General features: G+C 59.6%; 2 protein-coding genes across 3 annotated transcripts in view; both read left to right on the forward strand.

The window, feature by feature from the left end:
• RASGRF2 (Ras protein specific guanine nucleotide releasing factor 2) overlaps positions 1–5,729 on the forward strand; it is a 98,267-nt gene extending 92,538 nt beyond the window's left edge. For both annotated transcript variants that reach the window (XM_040985981.1, XM_040985983.1), the window contains exons 24-27: positions 2,443–2,522; positions 3,040–3,157; positions 3,420–3,488; positions 4,766–5,729. In XM_040985981.1, coding sequence (XP_040841915.1) covers positions 2,443–2,522; positions 3,040–3,157; positions 3,420–3,488; positions 4,766–4,858 — 360 coding nt within the window. In that variant the 3' untranslated portion in view covers positions 4,859–5,729. The remainder of the gene's footprint in view (positions 1–2,442; positions 2,523–3,039; positions 3,158–3,419; positions 3,489–4,765) is intronic.
• A 3,539-nt stretch (positions 5,730–9,268) lies between these two features.
• Positions 9,269–25,782, forward strand: CKMT2 (creatine kinase, mitochondrial 2). Its single transcript, XM_040985984.1, has 10 exons — positions 9,269–9,359; positions 17,323–17,493; positions 19,127–19,325; positions 20,145–20,240; positions 20,522–20,743; positions 22,132–22,217; positions 22,755–22,878; positions 23,256–23,390; positions 24,573–24,698; positions 25,539–25,782. The coding sequence occupies exons 2-10, from the start codon at positions 17,342–17,344 to the stop codon at positions 25,656–25,658; spliced, it is 1,260 nt and encodes a 419-aa protein (XP_040841918.1). The 5' UTR covers positions 9,269–9,359; positions 17,323–17,341; the 3' UTR covers positions 25,659–25,782.
• Positions 25,783–26,671: the final 889 nt, after the last annotated feature.

Here is a 26,671-nt window from a genome sequence, read left to right on the forward strand (position 1 = left end):
TCTAGTGCTTTCCCAGGCCCGAGAGGGGGGCCACGTGCAAGGGGGCCCATAGTCGTGGCGCCATCCCCATCATTGCGTGATTCTGAGGCTCCCGTGAAGTGATCACCCCCCTGGCCCCTCAGCTCTGGGCTGTCTGGCTGCCTCAGGGATCCCTCGGTGCGTGCGTCTGCCCACCTCTCCCAGGCCCTGGCTGGGAGCCTGGAGGAGCTGGTGCGGCCCTGCCCCTTGCTGCCGCTGCCACTCGGTGCCCTGGAAGCCTCCCCACAGGAGGAGTATGTGCCCGGGAGGCAGCAGTCATGGCTTAAGTGAGCCCTCGCCTCCACATGGGCTCCAGCCTGGCGCAGCGCTGTGTGCTGTGGGCGTCTGGGGGTGAGTCAGTAGGCAGAAGATCTTTCTCCTCATTTCAAAGACAGTGAAAATGGCAGTTGGTAAAAGGCCGCCTTCCTCCCTCAGGGCTCCCTGACAATTACTGCTGTCTCTCTTGCAGCATGGTCATTTCCACACTGTTAGTAGACGCAGTCACAACATCTGGGCACTTTCTCTTTTTATGAAGTTAGTGGGACTCCCCTGGGAACCACCCAAGTCATCCTCACACCAGCGGCGCTCACGCTACTGGGTGACGTTCCGTGGCGTGGGTATGCCATGTTTTTACACATTCGGTCTGAGTATTGAAAATATGGCTTATTGTGTGTGTCCATCTTGTAAATTTAATGGTGACCTCATTTATGGGGTTCTAGATTTTTTTTCTTAAAGATCTATTTGTAGGCCCGGCGCTGGGCTAAATCCTCCCCTTGCAAGCACCAGGATGCCATGTGGGTGCTGGTTTGTATCCTGGCTGCTCCACTCCCCAATGAACTCCATACTTATGGCCTGGAAAAGCAGTGGAGGACCTTGCATTCAACATGGGAAACCCAGGAGAGACTCCAGGCTCCTGGCTTTGGATCGACTCATCTCCGGCTGTCGTGGTCACTTGGGGAGTGAACCAGCAGATGGAAGATCTTTCTCTCAGTCTCTCCTCTTCTCTCTGTAAATCTGCCTGTTCATAAAAATAATAAATACATATTTTTTCAATGTAAGATTTATTTATCTGTTGGAGCCGCTGTGGTGGCACAGCAGGCTAATCCTGCCATCTGGTGACAGCACTCCCATATTGGCACCAGTTCGTGTCCTGGCTGTTCCAGATCAGGTCCAAGTTATGGCTCAAGTCCTTGGGTTCCTGCACCCGTGTGGGAGACCTGCAAGAAGCTCCTGGTCCCTGGCTTCAGATCAGCTCAGCTCTGGCTGTTGCTGCCATTTGGGGAGTGAACCAGTGGATAAAAGACTTATCTTTCCACTTTTCTATAAAACCTGCCTTTCAGATGAAAATAATATTTAAAATAAATATTTTAAAATATTTGTTTGCTTGTTTATTTGAAAGAAAGATATCTGTGGAGGCAGAAGACAGAGAGAGAAAGATCTTGCATCTTCTGCTTCACTCCCCAAGTGGCCGCAACAGCCAGAGCTGAGCTGATCTGAAGCCAGGAGCCAGGAGCTTCCTCCAGGTCTCCAACGTGGGTGCAGAGTCACAAGGCTTTCAGCCTTTCTCCACAGCCCTCCCAGGCCACAAGCAGGGAGCTGGATGAGAAGTAGGGCAGCTGGGATATGAACCGGTGCCCATATGGGATTGTGGCAGATGCAAGGCAAGGACTTTAGCCATCAGGCTATTGCACTGGGCCCAGCAGCAGCGTATTTGTCAACAGCACTTGGCTTTGCTAATAAATTGACGAAGAGGCCATATTGGCAAGGATCTAGGCGCGGATGCTGCTTGGTCAGTGCAGGACAGTCCTCCGTGTGCCATGAGATGATGGAGACAGCCACTGCAGGGATGCGGGGATTCACAGTGAAGACCCTAAACTGAGATCATCCCCTTGAAGATTCTGTTTTCCACACACCTTTCCCTCCTCCCAGGCCCCCCGTTTCCAGGGATTGCAATTTTCCTGTCTTTTTGGGGATCTGTGGAGACCGAGGGAGTCCTCTTTCTTCCACATCAGATGTGAAACCCCTTGCCCCTCCTCCCGTGGAGAGGGTCTGGGTGCAGCACCTGTCACTGTGAGGAAGATTCCACATCAGTGGGCAGCTCGCCCCTTGGCCGGCCACGGGGGAGCATGCTGGAGGTTGACCCCTTGGCCGGTTATGGGGGAGCGTGCTGGAGGTTGACCCCTTGGCCGGCCTGGGGGAGCGTGCTGGAGGTTGACCCCTTGGCCGGTTATGGGGGAGCGTGCTGGAGGTTGACCCCTTGGCCGGTTACGGGGGCGTGTGCTGGTGGCTGGCGCTGCGGCTGGCTACGGGGGAGCGGAGCAGGCTGGTGGCTTGCCCCTTGGCCGGCCTGGGGGAGCGTGCTGATGGCTGGTGCCATGGCCGGTCGGGGAGCTCTACCTGCTGAGCTGTTTCTTTCCTTTGCAGACAAAGGCTCTGCTGGATAAGCTTCAGAAGACGGTCTCATCTGAAGGAAGATTTAAGAACCTCAGAGAAAATCTTAAAAAGTAGGTCTGTCTCAATGATTGTATCGCTTTAAAGCGGGGATCGTGTGGAGGTAGTGTAATGTATGTCACATCACAGGCACCTCCTGTGACCCTCAAAGGCCGTCCTGCAGCTTGGGCATTGGGGCTCTGCACTGCCCCAAGGAAGCTGTGGCCCTGAGAGGCTGCCCAGCTGGACCCTTGCTCGGCGCTCTCCGTCCACGCCCTCAGCGTCCCTGACCTCTCCTGCCAAAGCGAATCACAGGGCATCTCGCTGTGGCTCCGGGTGTTGTCCGTCCTGCTCCTGCCCTTCCCGGCGCCGTGACCTGCCTGCCAGCACTGTTAGCAGTCTTTGCTGTTTGCCCTCAAAGCAGCCTGAGTCGCTCACACTGCTGTGTCAGGCACGTGGACAGGGCACCTGCCTGGAATTCACAACTGTTGTGGTGTGTGTGGAGCTCTGCAGGTTACGGAAGCGAGGTGACAAGCTTGGTCACTTCAGATGGGAGGAGAGCTCGGCCAGCAGTGCCCTTTACTCTTGCAGCTGCAATCCCCCTGCCGTGCCCTACCTAGGGATGTACCTGACAGACCTGGCCTTCATCGAAGAAGGGACACCCAACTTCACTGAGGAGGGCCTCGTCAACTTCTCCAAGATGAGAATGGTGGGTCTTAACCCTGGGGCGGAGTGACCGGGAGGGCTGGGCCCCATCCACGCTGGCCGCCCTCCCGGCTTGCTGCCCCGGGGGTGGGGGTGGGAAAGAAGCCTAAGACTGACCAGTGACAGGGCTGGAAGCTTGCCGCCCGCTGCCAGGGACGGGTGTGCCCGGACTGAATTCAGTGCCTTCCTGCGGCTGGCCCGCCCACGTGGGTGCTGGGAGGGCAGGAGCCGCCCGCCTGAGCTGGCCGTCCTTGCTGCTCCCACAGATCTCACACATCATCCGGGAGATCCGCCAGTTCCAGCAGGCTTCCTACCGGATAGACCACCAGCCCAAGGTAAGCCGCGTGGCCGTGCGGGAATTGGCCCGCACGTTAACAGCCTGCAGAATAGCAGCAGTGCTGCCAAATGGTGGTGCGTGGAGAAAGCTCAGCAGACAGAATGCCAGTGTGCCTAGTGGCGGGGCGGGCAAGGAGGCAGCAGGAATTCAAGAGATCTCACATCCTCTGGGCGTGTCCCTCGGGACCCTGTCCTTCCCTTCGCTCCTCATAACCCCCTGTCCCCAGACAAGCAGAATCTGTTGCCAGTCTCCTCCCATGCCCCACAGAATGCAGGGCCCCCTCCAGATTCTAGCAGCACACGGCCCCCCGAAACTCGGCTGTGTCCCAGCTACGTCATGTGTTGCAGGCTCGTGTTGCTCAAGTTAATCTCTGGAACCACTGACAAACTTACTCCAAAACTCAAAAGCAATCTTAGGAGGAAGGGGGGGAGGGAGAGGGGGGAGGGGAGCGTCGGTGACTCTGTGCTGGCGTGCAGGAATGTTGGCGTCCACGCCGAGTGGTTCCCGCTGTGTGCATTGTCCAGGAGTTTTTGAATGATCTTTCATAAGTTTGGATTGATTGCAAGAATTCTTTTATACTGAAAGGACATAATCCATAAATCCATTCTCCACCATCCTTTTCCAGTCCTTCATGTTTATGTGAATACATATGTGTACATGCATGCGTGTGCACGTGTGTGTCATCTCGGCACATGAAGCAGCATTGTCATGTACATCGTGCCCCGCTCTGCTTCCTTCTGCCCATTTTCCCCCATTTCCCTTCCGTCTACCCTGGCCGAGGCTGCACGCCTGGCCCAGGACTGTCACAGCGCAGCTCATGTGCCCTGCACTGCGGCTCCGGCAGCTCCCGGCGGGGAGCTCTGTGGGCTGACCTGTGGGGAAGAGGGGGAGGCTCAGAGCAGCCTGCTGGACGATACCATTTAGCATAACGGGGTGGGGGTCTCTGAATGCCCCCATCGCGTTTGCACTCACCTGGGCACCTGAGGGAGGGCATGTCAGGTGCCAGCTGATCTCTTTGGTTCTGGGTTTTACAGTGAGAATATGAAGGGCGTAAAGAGCCCATGGCAAACAGGACTGACGGACGTGCTTATCTGGCTGCTTAGAAAGACTGAGTGCACAGACAGTTCCTGCGTAGTGCACATTTGCCGTGAACTTGCTGGAGGCCCGTGTACGTTCGTGACTGTTTAGCTCCAGGAAAGTTTTAGGCTCCTGAGAGGAGAGGGTGCAGGGAATGCATGTCTGGCAGAGGTCAGAGCCGGCTCTCCCCTTCCACAGGTCACTCAGTACCTGCTGGACAAGGCACTCGTCATAGATGAAGAGACACTCTATGAGCTGTCGCTGAAAATTGAGCCCCGCCTCCCAGCTTGAAGACCCGGCCACGCCCCCGAGTCCCGGCGCTTCCACGGAGGCCGAGATGGACGGATTTGTGCATGTGTGCCACAGCCCAGGCAGCGGGGACGAGACAGAGCCGGGCGGCTCTGCACCAGCCAAGACAGCAGCCAGGGTGGAGCTCTGTGTCCAGCCACAAACGCAGCTGACTGGGTCAAACCTGGGTGGGAGGTGGGGAGCCGGAGACGATTGGCATGTGATTGATTGATTGGCAGCACGTTTGACCCAGGGAGGTGCTACCAGCCGTTGTGTGGGAAGTAGGTGCGAAGGTGAATTTCACAGGGAAAGGACCATGGAAAAGATGTGCCATGTTGTTCTGGCACTTTCCTGGCCTTCGTGCACCTGCCAGCCCTCCAGAATCTACTGCTTCCATTGCTGCAAGCTTCCTGGCACTGCAGAGGCTTGCACTCTGGGGACGGCCAGCTCACAAGGCAGGTCGACCCACCGCATGCGCCCGCGCTCAGTGCATCAGCGGTGTATCTCCGATGTGTGGGCAGCAGGACAGAAGGGCAAGAATGCCGACTGGTGGCTCCATCCGTGGCCATCGTGTCCTTGCATACACAGGACTGCCCTGGGGCAGTGGGTGGGAGCTTCTTCCTGGGCTGCCAGTCCCAAAGACATGGATCCCCTTGGGGAGGTCACTGCGGCGCTTGCAGAGGACGACACTGCCCCCTTCCCAGGGCAACGCCTCAGGGTGCTGTGGGAGTGATGGGGTTCTGAGCTGCGTTAGGAACAGGGTACCATCTCTGCACCTTGCCCTGTGGGCTTCTTCTTGTCCTCCCAGAAGGATAGGGACCTACTCAGACTTACACAAACCTCTGGGGCTCCCTATCCACATTTGATTGTGTGTGTGTGTGTGTGTGTGTGTGTCTTAAAACAGACCTGTCAGTGGGATTTTCTTTTTGAAAGTTCACACTCTCACATGCTGCTGGTCATCAATGCTGCCCCACCCCCACCCAGACATCTCAGCTTAAAAATGATCCCGAGAAAACCTGTGAGTGGGAACACGGCCTGTACAAGAGGAAGCGGGTCCCACCGCCCGGCAGAGCACCGGGTGCAGGAGGGCTTCCTCTCCCTGAGGCTGGGGAAGTGGCCTTACTTTTCCCCCGAGAGTGTTAGGTGTTGAAGATTAGGGCTATCTCATCTTCCACCCGCCTCTCTTCTCAGGGAGACTGCTGCTTTTAAAAGAAGGAAGAGAAAATGCAGAGCTGACGTTCCTCGAGCCTATTCCCCCCGACCTTTCTCTTAGGCGTGGTGTGACGCCCGACGCTGGCCGTCACGGAAGGATCTGCGTGGCCGTCTCCCTTCTCTGTGCACTTTAGTGATGGCTGTTGGGACTGACAGCTGACTAATGAACTTGATCACTGGCTCTCAGAAGTCAGTGGAAGAGCCTGCCAGGGCAGGGGGCCAACCTGGTGAAACCCTCTGCCCAGGAAGGACCCTCTCTGTACATAGCTGTCTACTGAAATATCAACATAAGTTTTAAAAAATTATAATATTTTAAGACCTCTACACTATTTTCAGTAGCTCATCATTAGCCAACAAGCCTAGCACGGAGCCCCAGACAGGTTCTTCACAGCTACCCTACTGCTGTTATTGTGGAAGGTTGCCTGTTCCTTTAGTTTGCAGTAATAGGTCGATCGAAGCATCGTGATGCATGATGACACGGGCTGCCTGAACTCTGCCAATGCGTAAGTTGTGATTTCTGTCTCAGCAACAGAGCACTTGACATAACTGACGCCTCTTGCACCAAAGCCTCACAAAACTGTCTCCTTGGCTCACGAACAGACAGGGGAGGTGAGCTGAAAGGAAGACAAACCCATGAAAGGGCCACACACCTGGTAGTTCCGGGCAGGAACAGATGGCTTGTGCAGCCTCGGCGTCCTCGGGACGGATGGCTGTGGGCTTGGATTCCGTGCCTCCCGTCCCGACATGCCACGGCACTGCAGTCAGTCCCAAGGGGGAAAATCAGAGAGCGGGGGGATCCCCAAATGCTGCTCCCATGTGTGCTGGCTGCCCGCAGTGGGTGCGCTCCCCGTTGTGTCTACCCAGCTCCGAGAGGGGATGGCAGGTCGGCCTGTGGCCGCCGGGAGAGAATGCGCGTGAGTACTGCAGAGTTTAGCCTAGAAAATCAGAAGTCCGGTCCAGTGTTGTGCCGTCAAGTGAGTACTCAGCATTTTGCAGTCAACGGGACCCCCTTAGTGTCCCTTCGTGGCCTCCCAGGCAGCTTCATCTAAGCCGATTATCCCTGGACAGACCGAGGCACGAAGTGGAACACGGTGGCTCTGCCCTGCTGTCTGCTCCCAAGGGGATTAAAGAGGGAAATCCGAACGGCTGCTGTGTGCCATGTCTTGACTGTGTTTGTCAAATTTCAGTATGCCCTAAAGAAGAACTTACACGCCACCTGACCATCCTGTCCGCCCGTGCAGTGTGTGAGGAGCCGGGCGATGAGGCCAGGGCCAGCCCTGAGCAGGTGTTCAGTTCTCAGAAGAGGATGTAGTGAAGGAGTGTCGTTCTCAATAAAAATCAAGGTTTGTTCAAGAGCAGAGGATTTAGTGAAGCATTTCTGTTCGGAGCTGGGTGGATGGCATTCCCCCTGCAAAGGAATTTTCCCCACTCGCTAGTGTTTTAAACAACCCGAATAGTTGATGATTTTCTCTTCGCAAGAAAGGTCTGAAAGTGCCCTGGACCCGCCTGGTCACCCACCGCCTGGAGCCCCGAGGTGGGCACGTGTGCTTGGAGCCTTGGCTGCCTCGCTGCGAGTGGGAGGCGGGTTAGGCTGCAGGGCGCTCCCCGCCTGTCCCGCAGCCATCGTCCTCTGCACTCTGGCCCAGGGGGTAAATGTATTGTGCGGTAACGTGCGTGAGCCGGCCCAGCACGCACCCAGTCTGGGGCCAGTTACTGGGCACGGTCGTAGTCCAGCAGGGGTGTGTGCTGTGGCCCTGCACGTGCCTGCTGACGTGTGGGTTATGTCCACATGCACGGTGAACTTGGCCTTTCTGGGATACCCCCGGCCACTTTGTCCTCGTCACAGGCTCCAGCTGAAGCTGTTCTGATGCTGTTTGCAGGAAGAACGGCGGGTTGGTGGATTTGGGGGACTCACTGCCCACATCCTGTGACACCCTCGGGCCTCCGCTGGTTTTCCCTGGGCACGGGCACCGAGGCCTTGCAGACAAGGGAGGGACCGACAGGCGCCCAGAGCCAAGGGGGCTCAGGGCACAGCCCCGGGGCGGCCAAGGGCACCGTTCCTACTACAGGTTCCACCACCGAGCCTGGACCTCGCCCACGAAGGCCAATCCCGGGCCTAGGATTGTCTCCCGGCAGGCAGGCGGCTGTACGTCACTTCCGCCGCGCCGCCACTTCCTGCAGGCCGAGGGCGTGCGGAGCGCCCGAGCTCGGCCCGAGGCGCAGGGCCGGCCTCCCTCGGCCCGGGACCCCGAGTTCCAGCCTCCACCTCCAGCTCGAGCTTTCCCGGGTGCCACGTGGCCCCCTGGCTCCAGCAGGTACTCCGGGGGCGGGGAAGGGGGTGCCTTATGGCTCTCACGGGGAGGCGCTCAGTCCACTCCGGCTCTGCGAAGCCCTTGTGGTTTCACTGGAGCTGGAAGCGCGGGCAGTTCAAGGTCAGAGGGTGCCATGTCACGGCCTTGAGACAGTCGTGGGGCTCAGGAGCCGGGAACCCCTGCAGGCCTCGCCAGCTGCCCGCCCTGGAAGGAAAATGGCGCCGAGGCGCTCAGAACGCGTGCGGCCTTCTCCCTGGAACGGGGCGGACCCTGAGCGCGGGCAGCTGCAGGGAGGGACTCCTGGGGCTCCCAGTCGGGGGGCATTTCCGCGCACCGAGCTCCCCACTCCGCCATGCAAGACCCTGCCCAGCGCTCTCCCGAGCAGCTGCGCTAACGGAGGTCAAATGCAGATTCTGAGTCTAGGCCCTCCCCGCCTTTTTTATTTTTCTAACGGAAAGGGGACGGTGAGGGGCCGCTGCCCCCGAGGCCCCGGGACGTGCCGGCCGGCAGAGCCCCGCGCGCCGCGGCTATTTCCGGGCGACCTTTGCCGCGCGCAGGTGGGACGCCCCGGGAGGGCTATTTTTAAGCTGGATGAGACGCGCCTGGCCTGGCGGGAGGCCAGAGAGATGGCCCCTGGCCCTTGTCCTGCAGGGGCCCCTGCAGTTCCCTCCTGCGCTGGGGGCCGAAGGGAGGCAGGAGAGCCCCTTTCTCCTGGCCGGGCCACCGGAGAGCGCGCCGGGCCGGAGGAGCGGTTGTCCTCGCCCGCCCGCAGCCGCAGCTGCTCGCGAGGCCCAGCCGTCCAAGGGCGCGGGGCGCGGCAGGTGCGTGGCGAGGCGCGGCAGGTGCGTGGCGAGGCGCGGGCCCGGGTTGGCCGAGACGCGCCCCGCCCCGTCCCGAGGCCTTTTCAAGGCGGCGCTGGCGGCTCGCGTTACACTTGGGCTGTGTCGCGGGGCGGTACGACCCGGGACTCCGGCTTCAAGGTCAGTGTCCCCGCGAAGCTGTTTCGGGGGGAGGGGAGAAAGGACTGTCTGAATTCCGGACGAGAGGCCCGGGGGGGAGTGGGCTCCGGGGCAGCGGCGTCGGGGCCCCCCGTATTCCCAGCACAGGTGAGGCGGGTTGTTTTCTCTTAATGGGAAAATACGGAAGCGGAAGTTGTTGAGTCTGGACCCCGACTGGGGCGACCTTCCCTCGGGACTCCAGGCTGGGCCCCAGCTACCGCAGAAGGGAGAAGGCGGCGGGCCTGGAAGGGCGCTCAGCTGCGCGCAGTTTGAACAGGCTCCGCGCGCTGCCGGCGAGGCACCTGGGAACCCACTGGCGGCTCCTGGGCCCCAAGCAGAGGGGCGGTGGTCCCGGCCTTGCCAGCCCCTAAATGGACGGTGTCTGCTGAGCGACCTGAACCAGGGGCACTTCTCAGAGCTGCCCATAATCCACTGGGGCTGAGACCCCAGCCCCGGGGCAACAAGGCCTCCTCCAGCAGGCGCCCCCACAGGGTTTCTCTGGCACTTGTCCTTTCTGACCCGTGTCCTTGGTCTGTCCTCTTCCCCAGCCCGTGGGGAGGGACATCACCTCCCGCAGAAGGGGGTTGGAGCCTGTGTCCTGCCCCGTCCCGGCTGGTGGCTGCAGTGCTGGCATCTTTCTCCTTCTGCCATGCACAAAGAAGTTTTTCAGAGACCCCAGGGTTCATGGCCATCGAGGGCCAGGCCCCAGGGGAGCCACCTTCACTCCTGAGCCCTGCTGGGCCCGGGCCCGGTCAGCTTCCCTAAGGGGCAAGCAGGGAGAGGCTGTGACATGGGGTAAGGTGGCCCCAAGCTGTCACAGACGCTGAGGCAGGCATGGCCCATCTCTGCTGCAGCCCAGGGACTCAGCTGTCGCCCTGGAGGAAGTGGCTGAGAGCCCGTGTGAGCAGTCGGGGGACCAGTGTGAAGGTGACAGTTGGAGGTCACACCTACCCCTGCCTGGGAGCCCCTGAAGTCATTTGGAGCCTTGGGAAGGCATGGTCCTGGGTCTTGGCCCAACGGAGGCCCTTCCTGCCTATGCCCTCTCTGTGGCTGGGCACGATGGCCAAGTCCCAGGCACCCTGCAGGCTGAGTGTGTGCCCAGTGGTCAGAGGGTCACTTGAACCCTTTGCTGCTGAGAATGGGGCGGGCACAGCTGTGTGGCTGGTGCCAGGGGACTTTACTGCCTCCCCTGGAGCCAGGCCAGCCTCGTGGACGTCCTGTGTTGGAAGGGTGACATTGGGGTGGGAAGCTGACAAGGCACTTCTCTGCTGCCCTGCCCGCACCCTGGCCTGCCCGCACCCTGGCCCTGCCCGCACCCTGGCCCTGCCCGCACCCTGGCCCTGCCCGCACCCTGGCCCGGGTCACCAGGAGCGGCTGGACCAGAAATAACCTAGAGTCAGCGGGGCGCCCACCTGGTGCTGCTTCTGGAGGGGGCAGGGCAGCCCGCAGACCCCTGTATTGCGAGTGGCCACGGGCAGAACAGGGATGGTGCCGGCCTGGAGCAGCTGCCAGCTCTCTGCCCAGGATCCCACCTTGCCGCTCTGGGTGGTGGGCTTGAGGGGGACTGTCGCCTTTGGTGCTGTCCAGCTGTCCCCTCCTCCCCGCTCCATCCACATCTCACTGACTTGGAGTTCTGCAGTTTCAGCCCCGGCAAACTCCAGGGTCACAGAGAGGTTCCCAGCAGGGGGAAACTGAGGCAGGCTGTCTCGGCTTTCAGCCCTGCCGTGGGGGGAGGGGGAGGATGGGAGTGGGCGGGGAGAGAAAGAGCCAGAAGGCTCACCTGGGGCCTGTCCTTGAAGGCAGGCTGGCTGGCTCCCAGGCCTCCAGTGTCAGCCCTGGCCCTGTGCCCCCGTCAGCAGAGCCAAGCTCGGGGAGAGACGCCTCACTTGGAATAGTGCATGTCCCTGAGAGCAGTCACATTGCTGCGATGGTGACCTCGGGTTCCGCTGCTGCAGTTGGGATTGTGTCTGCTGTCCGGGGTCTGACTGGGCTGGAGCAGCTGGGACTGGCACGCTCCCACGGTGCCATGGCAGGTGCCGGGGCCCAAAGGAGGCCCAAGACGGAGCTCAGGCAAATGTGGGTTCGGGTCCGGTCCTGGTTCTGCCAGCCCTGACACGGGGGCAGGCTGTGGCTTCACTCAGCCTTGGGTCCCTGTGCCCACCCCCAAGGCCCGCTGGGCAGGACTGTCGTCTGAAGAGGATGTTAGCAAGACCCGACACACAGTGGCTTGTGGCGGGAGCCCAGCGGGTGCTGGCTGAAGAGGCCGGGAAGTCTGGTGGGTGTGCACAGGGTGTGCACAGGGGGAAGGATGTCCCCGTGGAGGGCGGGAAGCCAGGAGGTCCCTGCTGTCAGGAGGGGGTCAGAGCATGCGCGAGAATGTAACAGGCACCCCAGGTGGCAAAAGGTAAAAGTGCCCACAGCCACGACCCTTCAGGGAGGGACAGGCCCCTGCGGGGTGACTAACCCTGATGCTGATGGGTGAACGACTGGGTTTACTCTGGGCCCTGCAGCCTGTCCCTTCCCTCTCACAGCTCGGGAGGTCTCAGTGTGACCCCAGGAACCCGCAAGTGCTTCTGGGGCTGAGGTAGGGCCCATACTGGCCCCCACACTCTGCTGGGCTGGCACCCATGGGTGCTGTCCCCGTTCTTACCAAGAGATCAAGGTTGAAGGCAGTTCATGATTTTCTCCTGAAGTTGTCACGTGTGTTTGCTAGGGGAGCCATGTGGGGCTCCCCTCAGCTCCTCCAGGCCGGCGCCGTGAAGGACCTTCAGTGCCGCTGTGCGCATGGGATGGAGTGCACGTCGGCGTGCGTCCACACCCTCACGCCGTGCAAGCTTGGCCTCACCTGAGCAGGTGTCCCAGCAGGCGTCCAGGGCGCGGGGGCAGGAGGGACGGTCTTGCCATGCCCGTTAGAGCCGTCCCCTCTCCCGCTGGGTTACTTCCCAGTTGCCGCCACTGCAGTCCCCGTAGATGTTTCTGAGTGTGTTGGTCTGGTGGGCGTGGTGCTATACATTTCTTTTAAAATTCTACTTACTTTTATTTGAAAGGTTTGCAGAGAGATCTCTGTATCTACAGGTTCACTGCCAAGTGGCCACAGTGTTAGGAACCAAGCTGATCTCCCCTGTGGGTGCAGGGTCCCAAGGCTCTGGGCCGTCCTCTGCTGCCTTCCCAGGCCACAGGCAGGGAGCTGGATGGGAAGCAGGGGCCGCCGGGAATAGAACCAGCGCCCATATGGGATCCTGGTACTTGTATGTGGTAGGTTAGCTAGTTGAGCCATTGTGTGGCCCTACGTTTTGGATGTATTCACCCTCCCTCTCAGCTGTCCCCCCTGCCAGCCACGCATCTGCCCCGTACCTGTCCTGCCCCATCTGTCCGTCTTCCTGTCCACCCACCCAACACCTGACAGCCATCCTGTGTGTGTGTCAGGGACCAGGGCTGTCATCATGGAGCCCCGGCTGCCAGAGACAGGTTCTCGTGGAAGAGATTCTAGTAGAAAAAAAACTGGAGCAAAAGTGTTCAGGGAAGACCCAACTCCACTGGGCACATCAGAGTGCTTTCTGGACGAAGTGGTTAATCTGTGGGCTGCCACTTTCCCTGGTGGACAAGGGATGGACTTTGCAGGACAGTGAACAGGCAAGAGGGGCCAGGAGAGGTGGGGCTGCAGCCCGGCCAGAAGAGGGCAGCCGTGGGCCTGGGACTCCCCGTGGGCAGGAGGTGACAGGACTTGATGCCCCGTGGGCAGGAGGTGACTGGAGTTGAGACAGCAGTCACTTGCTGGATTCTGGCAGGAGAAGGGAGATCGGCCCTGGATGGATGGTGTTGCAAGTGGGCTGCGGGCTCCTGCTGCCAGCTCTCGGTGGCCTAAGTGTGACGATGGAGGAGGTGTGCGCAGATGTTCCCAGCACTGTATGGAGCAATTTTAATTTTGTAAACTGGCCTTGGTATCTAGCATTGGTTTCTTGGGAAGTCATGGTCACAGTCACAGCCATCCAGCAGTGAGACGGTTATGGCTGGGCGCGGTGAGAGGCTGACTGAAGGGCGTCTCTGTGGCTGTCTGGGTGCCAGGATTGTTTGCTCACTGCCAGAATGGGCACTGAAGGCCAGGCAAGGCGGTGTGGACTTTGGGGTGCTATCCTCACCTGCCATCCTGGGGCTGCGCTGAGATCCCGCCCCCAGAACGGAACGCAGCCTGAGTTCCTTTAGGAAACAGCAGGTGTCCACTGTGGCAAGAGCCTAGCAAGCCCCTCTCGTTTGCCCACCAGGGCTGTTTCTCAAGGGCCTGTGCTCCGGGCGGCTCACGCCAGCACTGGCCTGCAGGCGCCTGGCTCCTTTGCACAGCCAGCTGTCTGCCCAGAGCCTGGTTGTTCTGCATAAAGCAGTCACTAACTCTGAAATGGCTCCCTGTGCTCCAGGGTAGCCCAAGGGCTCCTCTGTGTGACAGTGCTGCCGCCACCCCCTTCCCTGAGTCCCCCAGGGTGTGTTGGCTTGGGGTGACTCCCCCGGGGGGGGGTCCCTGTTGTGGCTCAGGAAGGAAGCTGCCCACTCTTGCCTCTGTTTTGTAGATAGGATATGCTGGGGTGGCAGCGGATGGCATTTCCCATGCTCTTCTTATTTGCTGGGCCCTTGTCCACCCATGTGCTCACTCCATGAAGGACTCCTAGATTAACAAAGGATGGCGGGCTCTGCTGGCGGGGGTGGGGAAAGCTTCCCTCTTTCCTGGGGGACTGGCTGCTCTGCAGATCCTGGGGATGGGAGTGGGGCCCTCAGGGTCAAGGTCATCCACCCTGCAAGGTTGGAATCTGCACTGCCCCCCCTCCAGTCATGGGCAGCTCAGGTGGGAGGTGCAGAGACCCAGGCCTGCAGCTCCCGTGGCCACTCTCGGATGGGTGTTCAAGACACGCAGCCAAGCAGCAGGTCCAGCAAGATGGGGCAGAAAAGGCCTGGACACAAAGCCAGGGACGTGGCAGCAGAGCTGCCAGGGATTGTGCCTTGGGGCAGGGCTTAGGGTGAAGGGTGCCTGGGCTCCTCTGGCTCCGTGCTGTCTGCTGAGGGACAGCTGGTGGCAGAGACCAGGCACGGCACTGGTCATGATGTCAGGCACTCGGGGAGGCTTGGCAAGCAGCTGGGCTTGCAGGTCACTGTGGCCACTGAGCAGCAGCACGTCCCCAGCGTGATGCAAGAGATGCGACAGAACAGTCACTGCCGTGCAGGTGCGAAGGAGCTTGCTGAGGATGAAAGGGCCAGAAAGTAGATGCAGATGCTGCAAGGTGGATGAGAGAGGTCTGCACGGGACAGAGCGATGACCGATGGGCCGGACGTGATACACGGATAGATGACTGACGGGCCGGACGTGATACACGGATAGATGACTGATGGGCTGGGCGGATGGCGGAGAGGTGATTATTAGGGTTGGGCAAATGACAGGAATGAGGTTGTTGGTGGCAAGGTGTTAGTGATGGGTTGATGATTGTTAGGATGTGGGCAGATGGTGCAAGGAAGGACAGGTGACTGGGACAGATGGTACAGGGAAGGACAGGTGACTGGGGATAGATGATAGGTGACTGAGGGGGGATGGGTGACAGAGATGATTGATAAGGCATGGTCAGATGATAGAAGAGTGGGTAGATGAGTCCTAGGCAGACAGGTGATTGGCATGGGGGGCACACAGCGGGATGGACAGATGGATGGCTGTGTGATGATAGGGTGGGTGGGTAGGTGATAGGAGGATAAACAAGTGATCGATCAGACTGTTAATAGAGGGATGAAGAGATGGTGATGGGATACATGATGTCAGGATGGATGCGTGATTGGCGGGTGGACAGTGACAGGATGTCGGGATGGATGCGTGATTGGCGGGTGGACAGTGACAGGATGTCGGGATGGATGCGTGATTGGCGGGTGGACAGTGACAGGATGTCGGGATGGGTAGGTGATGCTAGTGGTGTGCAGAGGACAGATGCTGGACGCTTAGGTGTTTGGTAAGAGGGTGGACAGGTGGTGATGACAGTGGGATGGAGAGACTGGCATGAGGTGCACTGGTGAGGGATCGTTGCTAGGGGCACACAGATGATGGATGAGGGGTAATGACTAGGAAGTGGGCAGGTGTAAGGAGGATACGTGACTAACAGGGAATGTCCAGCACTCAGGGATGGAGAGTTGACGGACACTCGGTTGACAGTGCTGCAGAGACTGCTAACTGATTGTATGTAGACACACGACAGAGGGACGCATGGGTGGTTGGCAGGGTGGACACACAATTGAGAGGCGTTGGATAGGAAGTGGACAGGTGATAGAGGAAATGCTGGGTAATTGCTAGGAGCTGGACAGGAGAGCTGATAGGAGTGGACAGATGGTAGAGGGAATGCTGGGACTGGTGGGGCAGGCAGATGACAAGGGGTGGTGGAGGATAGATGGATGCATTGATCTGAGGTACGCGGTCAATAGCGATGGATTGTTACTGAGATGAGATGGACAGGTAACAGAAAGGTGGACACATGGTGCTTCCTGAAACTCATCATCTCAGACTGGCCTAAACACGGCAGTGCATGGGCAGTGAAAAAGGAAGATCAGGACATTGTAGTTGGTCTCAGAAACCATGCACCTGCCATTAGCTTTGGGACACTGTGTCCTGCCAGAGAGGGCTTGGGCAAAGCTGCTTTGTGCTGAGAATACAGTGAGCCTTGAGGTGTCAGGCCTGCGTTCAGAAGGCAGGCACGGAGGTGCAAGGCAGGCCGGATGCTGGCGTTGGCTCACACACAGGCCAGGGTGTGGGTCCTCTTCAGGGAGGTCACCAACAATGTGATGTCCATTAGGGGACAGAGAAGAGTGGGTGATGAGGTCAGGGAACATTCATGGTCCTTCAGACACTGCGTGAATGGCCCAAGGACTTCCTTGATGACGGCAGTGGTCTGTGGAGTTGGCATGCTGTACGTGGACATTAGCACAGAGGAAAGGCAGTCGGGCCACTGGTTTCCTAGTACTTGTGGAAACAGCTTCTGGGAAGATTTTAAGGCCTTGGATGGTTTCTACTGCAGGCAAAGCTTGGTGGGTTCTTTCCTCGGCGTCATCTAGAAGTAGAAAGCTGGGAACTGGTTGCAGAAAGAGAAGTGTTATTTGCAAAGTGAACAAGTGAAGGTGGAAAGCACTTCTGGGGAGGGATCCCGGAGCTGGGGCGCCTCCTGAAGGAGGGAGGGAGACACTGGGGTTTCCTGAAGCGGCCAGGGTTTTGTAGGGTTCCCTGACTCCTCCTTGTCTGGGCGGGGGCTGCAGAAGACCCTCCCCATCGGTGCTCTAGCCAATCAGGAGATGGCTGGGCAGTTCCCGTGTTGCCCAGGGCAAAAGACAGTGGCCTGAGTATGAGTATGTGAGAGAGAGAGAGAATGAGCGAGCGAGCGAGCGAGCCAGCGTCCTCACCAGGTTAACCTGGACCAGTCAGGCAGTAGAGTGGCCTTGGACATTGTTTCCAGCTGCCACATTTGAGTAGAGATTCCATGGGAGCAGGAAGCTGATGGGTGAGTGAGCTCCCCAAACTAAATCCAGGAAGGAAGAGGACCTCGGGCGCTCCTAGTGTGCACGTGTGGCCATGCCAGCCACATCAGAGCTGATGCCATGCTGGGGGCCCAGGTTCTTTGCCACACGTGTGCACATCAGCCAGCAGCTGCAGCGGCCTGTCCCCCTGAGCTTAGCGAGGGTGGGGGTCCTGCCAGAGCCCCAGGAGGCTCCCAGAGGGGTGCAGTTGAGCAGAGAGAGCCCCCTGCTCTTTGTTCTCCACTCTGAGACCCCAGCTTTCTCACACTCCTGCAGACAGTGGTGTGTCTCAGGCACGCCCCCTGGCTGCGTCTGACACCACAGCTGAGTGCGCAGAAGGTGGGGCCGCAGCCCCCAAGGTTCTTCCTCTGTCGCTCTGCTCCTGCGATCCATCTCCCCCGCCTCCTCTGCCTCGCAGACCCTTACCCGAGAGGAAGATGGCCAGCACCTTCTCCAAGCTGCTGACTGGCCGCAATGCTTCCCTGCTGTTTGCTACCCTGGGCACCAGTGCCCTAACCACGGGCTACCTGGTCAACCGGCAGAAGGTGTGTGCCGAGGTCCGAGACCAGCACAAGCTCTTCCCGCCGAGGTAAGTCCAGCTGGCTGCAGTGCTGCCAGGGAGGCGCCTTGGCTGCGGCTCGCGGGCAGGGCACCAGCTGCTCGCCTAGGAGGCGCACGCACCGTCACTCCGGAGCCTCCAGGAAGCTCGGCGAGCAGGGCGGCAGTTGTGGCATCGTCCTCCCTGCCCTGAGCACGTGTCCCTCCTCACCCTCTGTGATGCCCAAGTGCACGTTCCCATCTCTGCTGGCACATCTGCCTCATGGCCTGCTCTGTCATGGGCCCGATGGCCAGGGTCAGCTTTCAGGGGCACTGCTGGTGGGAAGAGGAAGGGGGTGGGGGTGTACACAGCGCGCTGTCCGTGCTGGGGCCGAGAGCCCACACAGAAGGGGTCCACAGGGCCTCCTGCACTACAGCGCCCGTGCCAGTGGGCATGGAGGGGCAGGACGCATGCCGGGATCTTCCCCTGTGCACGTCCTGGGTCAGCAGAGCCCCGGGTGGGCCAGGGACCAATCCTCCCTGGGCCCCCGTTCCCATCACTGGGTACTGTTCTCCACCAGGCACAGTCCTGCTCCCGTGGAGCTGTGTCAACTCACAGAAGGTACAGGTGCGCGCCAGTGCCCGCGGGTGCCCTCCTCGGCCCTCTGGGCCTTCTGACCGTCAGCCTAAAGGGCCACACTGTGCATTGTTGAGGCTGTGACACACTGCCAAGTAACAGAGAAGTCTGCTGAGGGTGCTCCCTTCCTGGTGACTTTGACCTGCCCTGTCCCCCACCTCCAGCCTTGGCCTTGAGTGGGGTCAGCATTGTTTGTCAGCTCACTGGGCTGTTTGTTTTTCCAGTTTTTTGTTTGTTTTAGTTTTTTTCCCATGATTTATTTTAGGGACTGACACTGTGGCATAGCATGTAAGGCTTCCATTTGGCACCAGCATCCCACATGGGCGTGGCACACAGTCCTGTCTGTTCTGCTTCTGATCTAGCTCCCTGCTAATGTGCCTGGGAAGGTAACAGGATGTGCCTCTATGTGGGAGACCTGGAAGAAGCTCCTGGCTTATTGTAACTATTTGAAAGGCAGAGTTACAGAGAAAGGGAGAGATTCTGTCTGCTTGTTCACTCCTCGAATGGCTACAGTGGCCAGGAGTGGGCCAGGCCCAAGCCAGGCACTCTGTCCGGCTCTCCTACCTGGGTGCAGGGCCCATGGGCCTCTCCCACTGCTCTCCTAGGCACACTGGTAGGGAGCTGAATCAGAAGTGGGACAGCCGGGCCATTGTGGGATGTTGGCACCATAGTACTGGCCCACCACAGTGCTGCCCCTAATGAGTCACTTGACAGCAGAGAAAGAAAGAGAGTTCTTTGCTACTAGGCCCCTCCCCAGTGGCCCACACAGCCTGGGCTGGGCCACGCTGAGCCAGCAGCCAGAGGCTCAACCTGGGTCTCCCTTGTGGACAGCAGGGACCAAGGACTTGGGCCCTCACTGCCTCTCGGGGGTCGGTGTCCGCAGGACGCTGGCCTCAGGGCAGGGCTGAGCCCAAAGCCGGGCACTGGCTGACAGGAGCTGGGTGCCTGCTGTGCCCTCGTGGGCTGCTGGCCGGGCACTGGCTGACAGGAGCTGGGTGCCTGCTGTGCCCTCGTGGGCTGCTGGCCAGTGGCTCTCCTCGCTCCACAGCGCTGACTACCCTGACCTGCGCAAGCACAACAACTGCATGGCCGAGTGCCTCACCCCCTCCATCTATGCCAAGCTCCGCAACAAGGTGACGCCCAACGGCTACACTCTGGACCAGTGCATCCAGACTGGAGTGGACAACCCTGGCCACCCCTTCATCAAGACCGTGGGCATGGTGGCAGGCGACGAGGAGTCTTATGAGGTGAGGGGCGGTGGCTGCTTGCCAAGGAGGGCTGCCCTCTGGCTGCCTAGGGCCGAGCCCTCTGCTCTGTGGGGGCAGCCTTGTTCCTTCTTGGGAACTACTCCCATAAAGTTCCCAGGGAACAATCTAGAATGCTGATTGGCCTCTGGTGTCCCAGATGCAAGCTTGTTTGCTGCTGTGCCCACAGTGAGGGGCTGAACTGACACAAACCCGGAGCGCAGTGGTGGGCGGTTCCTGCAGGGCCACTGCAGTGGTGCTGTAGGGAGTCCTTTCCCTGCGACCGACTGGCCTGCACAGCGCAGGCTCCTGCGCCAGCCCCCTCGCTTGGCCGAACCCTACGGTGTCGGCATCATCCATGTCCACACAGAAGCCACTGTCCCCCGCTGGCCAGCTCTCAGCCCTCCTGTGCTCATGGCATTCCCCAGGCAGGCAGCCAGTACAGAGTGGCCGTCCGGCACCTGGCAGTGCCCCACTCTAAGCATCCACAACCATTGCTGTGCCTACGGCTCTGGCTGCTGGGTCCTCAGGGCTGCCTGAGATACACAGCCGGCGTTTGAGTGCCAATCCACGTCACCCCAGGCAGCTCTAGAAGCTTCTCTGTCCACCAAGGCCAGATTCTCTAGACCTCCCCTACCTCCCACCTTTGAATTCGTCACCTCAGAGCTTTCTTGTGGGGAGGGGAGACCAGCGGAGACAGCGGCCTCACCGTCTCTGAAGGGGGCTGTGGCCTCAGCAGGTGTCCTGCAGTCCCAGCCTGGAATCCTCATGAAACGGAGGCCAGGCCACAGGACAGGAAGCTACAGTGCCTTCTGCCTGCAGGTGTTTGCGGACCTGTTTGACCCGGTCATCAAACTGAGGCACAATGGCTACGACCCCCGGGTGATGAAGCATCCCACGGACCTGGATGCGTCCAAGGTGAGCCCGCTCCCACTGCCCCGCAGCCTACGGGCTGGCGTCTCAGGGCATGGTGACGGAATCGGGGACAGGGGCTGCTCCCAAGTTCTGTGCTGGGGAGCTAGGAGGCTGTCCGAGCGAGGGTCCCCCTGCCCATGGCCTCGAGGAGCCCTACAGGGCAGGTGTGGTTGCACAGAGCTTTGCGTCTCTAAGCCTTGCCCCTCCTGCATCAAGCCACCTGCTGCCCTGGGCTGTGGGGCGGGAGGGTTCCGGCCCGGGCCTGAGCCACGTGCTCTCCGCAGATCACCCAGGGCCAGTTTGACGAGCGCTACGTGCTGTCCTCGCGGGTGCGCACTGGGCGCAGCATCCGCGGCCTCAGCCTGCCGCCCGCCTGCAGCCGCGCAGAGCGCAGGGAGGTGGAGAACGTGGCCATCGCCGCCCTCGAGGGCCTCAAAGGGGACCTGGCGGGCCGCTACTACAAGCTGTCGGAGATGACGGAGCAGGACCAGCAGCGGCTGATCGACGTGAGTGGCTTGGGCCGCTGGCTCGATGGGCACCACACAGGGATGTGTGAGAGTATTGGTGGGCGCCTTTCCTGCTGACTTCGTAAGTCTGTTTTTGACGCTAGTGTAGGAAACCCCAACAGGGCCTCAGGAGCCAGGACCGGAGGACAGAGACACGGGGCGGTGTTTGGGCGATCCCTGGAGCGTGGGCTCAGGATCCCCTGCAGCTCCACCCAGCCACCCACGTCCCTCTACATGCAGCTGAAACTGCAGTGCGTTTGCAAAAGTAACCAGAGCTTTAAAACAAAGTATTAATAAAGTCCTGGCATTCCAGGTGATGTAAAGGCCCTGCAGTGCCCGGGCAGCAGGAGCTGCTGTGGGCTGGACGTCTGGCCTCTGCTGGCAGGATGCTGCCCCTCTGTCTGTGATCCAGAACGGGCCCGCTAGCTCAGGTGGCTCCCTGGCCCGTGGGCTGCAGGACAGCCGACTCCCAGCTCGCCCCTGGCTGCTCCTACTTGGAGGTCAGAAGGCAGCTCTCCCAGGCAGCACCCGGATTCCTGGCTTTGGCAGACTATCGGCTCATCTCACTACACCAAGAAACTGCCCACACACAGCAGCACGGCCGGGTCCTCGGCCAAATTTTGCTTGACCTGTGGGGTCGAGCAGGGTGGTGACCCAAGGCCCCTGCCTGGGAGTGCAGGTGTTCAGGCCCTGTGGCTTCCTTGTGGCGTGGCTGTCAGGTCATCACTGCCTGTCGGGGAAGCAAGGAGCCGGGGATGCAGCAAGACACCAGCGTGTGGAAGAGACTGCTGCAGTTCCTGCACTTGTAAACACCTGCTTTATTTCTCTGGAAGGCAGTTATCCGGGAAGAGAGCAAGCTTCCGTTCATTAGCCGGTTCACTCTCCAGACAGCCACAACGGCCATGTTGAGCCAGGCTGAAGCCAGGAGCTTTTGTCAGCTTTGCCATGTGGGATGTGGGTGCAGGGGCACGGCACTGCTTCCCCAGCTGATGAGCCAGGAGCCAGACTGGAAGTAGACCAGCCAGGACTCAAACTGGTACTGCATGCAACAGTTTTACCTGTCAGGCCACCTCAGTCCCCACTACCCCTTGTTCCAGTCCGCTCTGCCATGTCGCTAGGTTGGTGGGGACTGTGTAGATACACCCCACCTGGACCAAGCCAGCGGCTGTTCAGCCTTCAGCTATGCTTGGACTTACTGAAGAGCCTTTGAAATCCCAGTGCCCAGGGCTGGGTGACGGGCCCGGATCCCGGGGGATGGGACAGCACCAAGCCCGACACCTGTGCTAGTCCCAGCAGACTTCAGCTGTTCGTCCCCAGGTGAGCCGGTCGCTGGCCCCGGCTGCCACACCGAGCTCATCGACCTCTGCTCTGTCCCCTTCGGCCTGCAGGACCACTTTCTGTTTGACAAACCAGTGTCCCCTTTACTCACATGCGCCGGGATGGCACGTGACTGGCCAGATGCCAGGGGAATCTGGTACGGATGCGTCTCCCCGTTTGCCACGTGTGCCGAAGAGCTCCTGGCGCTGCGTGCCCTAACCTGGGGTTGCTGTGAGCTGCAGCTGACAGCATGTCCGGCTTCAGCTTCTTAGAGGGGACAGGCCAGTTGGGGGTGTGTGTACCTGAGCGTTCTTGCTGTCTGAGCTCATGGAGACATATCCTGACACTGCCAGAAGACACTGAGGATTAGAGGTGCAGGGTGTGTGCGCATGTGCTGTGTGGCCAGCTGTCTTCAGTCCACTCCAGTGCTGCCCCCTGGTGCTGCCCACACCAGAAGGAGTATGGGTCAGTGTCCATGGGCAGCGGCCGAGTGGGGACAGGTGGGCAGGGTCTTTACAGCAAGCCCATGACCTTGGCTGTAAATAGACTCATCCTGTAAAGCACCGTGATATTGAATCTGTTCAGAGACAAACTGGTTTCAAAGCCTGCCTCACCACGGGGGCTCCCCCGGGCTGGGGTGCAGGGACAGCGGGCATGGATGTTCTGTGTGGCACGTCCTGTTTCCTTCCTGCAGGCACAACTACGACAAGACGTTCCTCATTTGGATAAACGAGGAGGACCACACCAGGGTCATCTCCATGGAGAAAGGGGGCAACATGAAGCGGGTCTTTGAGCGATTCTGTCGTGGACTGAAGGAAGTAAGATGTTGCTTTGGGACAGTTAGAATCAGTCTTTCTCTAAGACATAACGCTAGCTTCCAGGTGCCCCTGGGCATGGCCTGCAGGGAGTGCACCAGCCAGCAGCTGGCCTTCCCTTTCCTAGAAGGCTCCGAGGGTTTAGACTCGGGCAGTCTGGGTTACTGGCTGTTTCCTCATTTACACTGCGCTTGGCTGTGGTCCGCAAGCAGCCCTGGATTTGCCTCCACCCTGGCAAGCCCACCACTGCCTGATAGAGTGCTCAGTGTGCACACAGACATGCTGCACCTTAGGGCCCATGCTGATATTCCCGTAGAGGACACCTCGCTTCCGCCGTGGCAAGCACAGGGCCACGTCAGAGCATCTTCTGTCCCCTGCAGGTGGAGCGGCTGATCCAGGAGCGGGGCTGGGAGTTCATGTGGAACGAACGCCTGGGCTACATCCTCACCTGCCCCTCCAACCTGGGCACGGGCCTGCGGGCGGGCGTGCACGTGCGCATCCCCAAGCTCAGCAAGGTGGGCCACTCCCCAGGGTCGGCAGGTGACGCCTGCCGGGGGACCAAGGCCACAGCACTGCGGGTACCCTCCCAGGACCTGTGGGGTGCCTGCTGGGGGACCAAGGCCACAGCACCGCGGGTACCCTCCCAGGACCTGTGGGGTGCCTGCTGGGGACCGAGCCCACAGCACTGCAGGTCCCTCAGCTCTCACCACAAATGGGAGGGAAATGAGGGCGAAGGGACCAGAAGAAAGGCATGGTGGCTTCAAGGTTATTTATTTGAAAGGTAAAGTGAAAAAGCGGGGTAAAGCTGGGGGCTTATATACAGTGATCCCCTCCCCAAGTTACTGCAACAGCTGGGACTATACCAGGCTGAACCAGGACCTCGATCTTGGCCTCCCACAAAGAGGCAGGGGCCCAAGTACTTGGAGTGCCACCTGTGCTTGTCCAGGTGGCTTCTGGGAGCTGGCATTGCAGGCAGTGGCTTAACACCTGCTCAAGGATGAGACCTTCAAAGCCCCCTCCTGTGGCCAACCTGGGTGCAGCACTGGTATTTAGGGTGCCATCCATTCGTTTCCTCTGCAGCAGGTGGGTGAGCAGCAATCGGCCACTGCAGGACCCCGCCCTCTGCATGGTCAGACATTACCTGGGCTGGCCCGGCTCCAGCCCCGAGGAAGAGGTCTAGGGTGCGGGAGGGTGCCACGAGATGGAGTTTCCATTGTATTTCCTGTGAACAAAGGTGCGAGGAGTGATGGTCAAAACTGCTAATACTAGGATAATGATTTGAAGAGATTTAACTCCACAATTTGAATTGTATGACATGAATACAAAGGAGAAACTGAGGCAGGAGTCCAGCACACAGGGGTGAGACAGCCCAGACTGAGTGCCTGCTGGAGCTGTGAACCTGAGCCCTCCAACTCCCACGAGGAGCCCATGGTGGTGGCCAGAGGGCCGTGCCCAGGTGCCAGCGCTCAGCCCTGGACCTCCCAACCTTTAGAACCATGAGCCGCATGGAAAAATCTAACTTCCCAACCTCGGGCAGCTCGTTCCAGCCACAGCTGAACGCAGAAGGCAGCATGGTCTGGGCATCCCCCGTGCCCTGGCCTGGGTGAACCCCGCTTTCTCCACAGGAGCAGAGTCCCTGCTGCACCCAGCACGGATAGGGAGCAGCTCTGCCAGCACTAAGTGTCCCCCTGTTCTAGGACCCCCGCTTCTCTAAGATCCTGGAGAACCTGAGGCTGCAGAAGCGCGGCACGGGCGGCGTGGACACAGCTGCGGTGGCCGATGTCTATGACATCTCCAACATCGACCGCATCGGGCGCTCCGAGGTAACGGCCTGTGCCCGGCTGGCCCAGCGGGAACGGGGGTCACCGACCATGCAGGCTGCGCCGAGGCCGCACAAACACCAGCTGTGCTGCTGTGGGGGCTGCACAGTCACGCTAATAGGTACATTAGAAAAGCTAGAGAATAATTGTAAAAGTCCACCTATCAACACAACCCAATCCAAACTATTATTCTGAATGTTATTCTAGCTTGCCTTCCATTCTTTAAGGGAGTCTTTCTAAATAATTTTTATAGTTACCATTCTTGTGTATTATGTCATGAGCATTTTCGCTCAATGTTTAGCATTCTTTAAACTGTTTTACCGACAGCAGTGACTGTCCGGCTTCTTGGCCATTTGATTTGAGCATCGCAACCCAGACCCTCACTAGCACGTGTGTGTAGACTTCCTGGGTTACACAAGCGTCTCAGTCTCAACGGGCACCGACCAGGAGACCCAACGCTGACAATACTGGGTCGGCAGAAGCCATTTCTGTAGCTAGTGGTGCCAGCCTCCAGTCTGCTGCCCAGGAACGAGGCATGGAGGGGGAATCACAGAGACGTGCTCTCCTCCAAGACATTTGGAAGCCGCAGACCTTTCAAGCACGGCTTTAAAGAATCTTAACACTCTAAGTAATGCCCTTGCCTGCCCGAGCAGCAGTGACTGAGGGTCTGCACAGCAGTCAGAGCTCAGGGCGCAGCACAGCCCCTCTTCAGCAGGAACAGACTGCCTGCCCCGCGTTCTGTAAGGGCCAGAGGGAGAGATGGTTAGGCCAACCCGCGTTCCCATGCGCCCAGCACTGACCATGCCGGTGCCGGCCGCGCTCACCCCGACTCTGCGCTCACAGGTGGAGCTTGTCCAGATCGTCATCGACGGGGTCAACTACCTGGTGGACTGCGAGAAGAAGCTGGAGAGAGGGCAGGATATCAGGGTGCCACCGCCCCTGCCTCAGTTTGGCAAGAAGTGATCTGCCCTCTGCAGCTGAAGCCACGTGTCTGCTGGTATGACAGACACGAAGCAACCCCTACTTTTGAGAGTTTTTGTAGACTTATTGTAGGTCCTGCCTAACTTTACAATAAAACTCTCCTTAATAGCTTTGCTTTGTTTCCCTTTGTAATCCCACCAAGGGAAAGTGCATCCGGTAGCAGCAGGCACGCACACTACAAGGAAAGGCCAACACTGACCATCCCGAGCCCTGCACACACACCCGCCTTCTGGCCAGCCTTAAGTCACTGCAGCACACAGCACTGGTTTTCCGGAGCAGGATGGCTGAGCAGTGCTGCCCTACATGAGAGGACAGTGCCGGGGTCTACAAGGAGGCCAGCGGCTGCCGCCTGGCACTGCTATCAGGTCAGAAGAGGCCGCCGTGCACCCGCAGCTTCAGCTGACAGCACATCCCGTCACCTACCAGCTTCTACTCCTGCCGGGGAGCTGCCTGGCGTGTGGGTGACAGCTAGCATCCAAGAAGGGAAGCTGCATTGTGTGCCCCTGCCCTGGCAGAGTACCAGACTCAGCTGTGTAGGCACTTCGGGTCGGCTGGCAGAGACCACTGGAGGAGGGCAACTTGCAGGGCAGCACACAGATCCCTTCAGGCCCTTGCAAGCTGAAATGGGTGGCTCCGGGGCGGTAACCCTGGGACTAAGGAGTGGGTAGCAGCAGCCCCCCCCAAGGCGGTGGGGAGATGTGGGGAAGGACAGTGCCCCTAGCTAGGAGTCCCCCTGCACCCAGCGCCTTGGGTCCAAAGGCCAGGGTGTCACAAGCCCCAGCTGCAGGCCCCAAGCAGGACCCGAGGAAGGACAGCTCCGTACCACACTGTCCTGTGGGCAGCACAATGGGACAGCCTTCACTGTCCCTCAGCTCCCTGCCTGTGGCCCGGGAAAGCAGTCGAGGACGGCCCAAAGCTTTGGGACCCTGCACCCGCGTGGGAGACCCGGAAGAGGCTTCTGGCTTCGGATCGGCATAGCATCGGCCGTTGTGCTC

This window comes from Ochotona curzoniae, unplaced genomic scaffold (genome assembly GCF_017591425.1).
Source record: "Ochotona curzoniae isolate NIBS_2020 unplaced genomic scaffold, NIBS_Ocur_1.0 contig_4501, whole genome shotgun sequence".
Lineage (NCBI taxonomy): Eukaryota > Metazoa > Chordata > Mammalia > Lagomorpha > Ochotonidae > Ochotona > Ochotona curzoniae.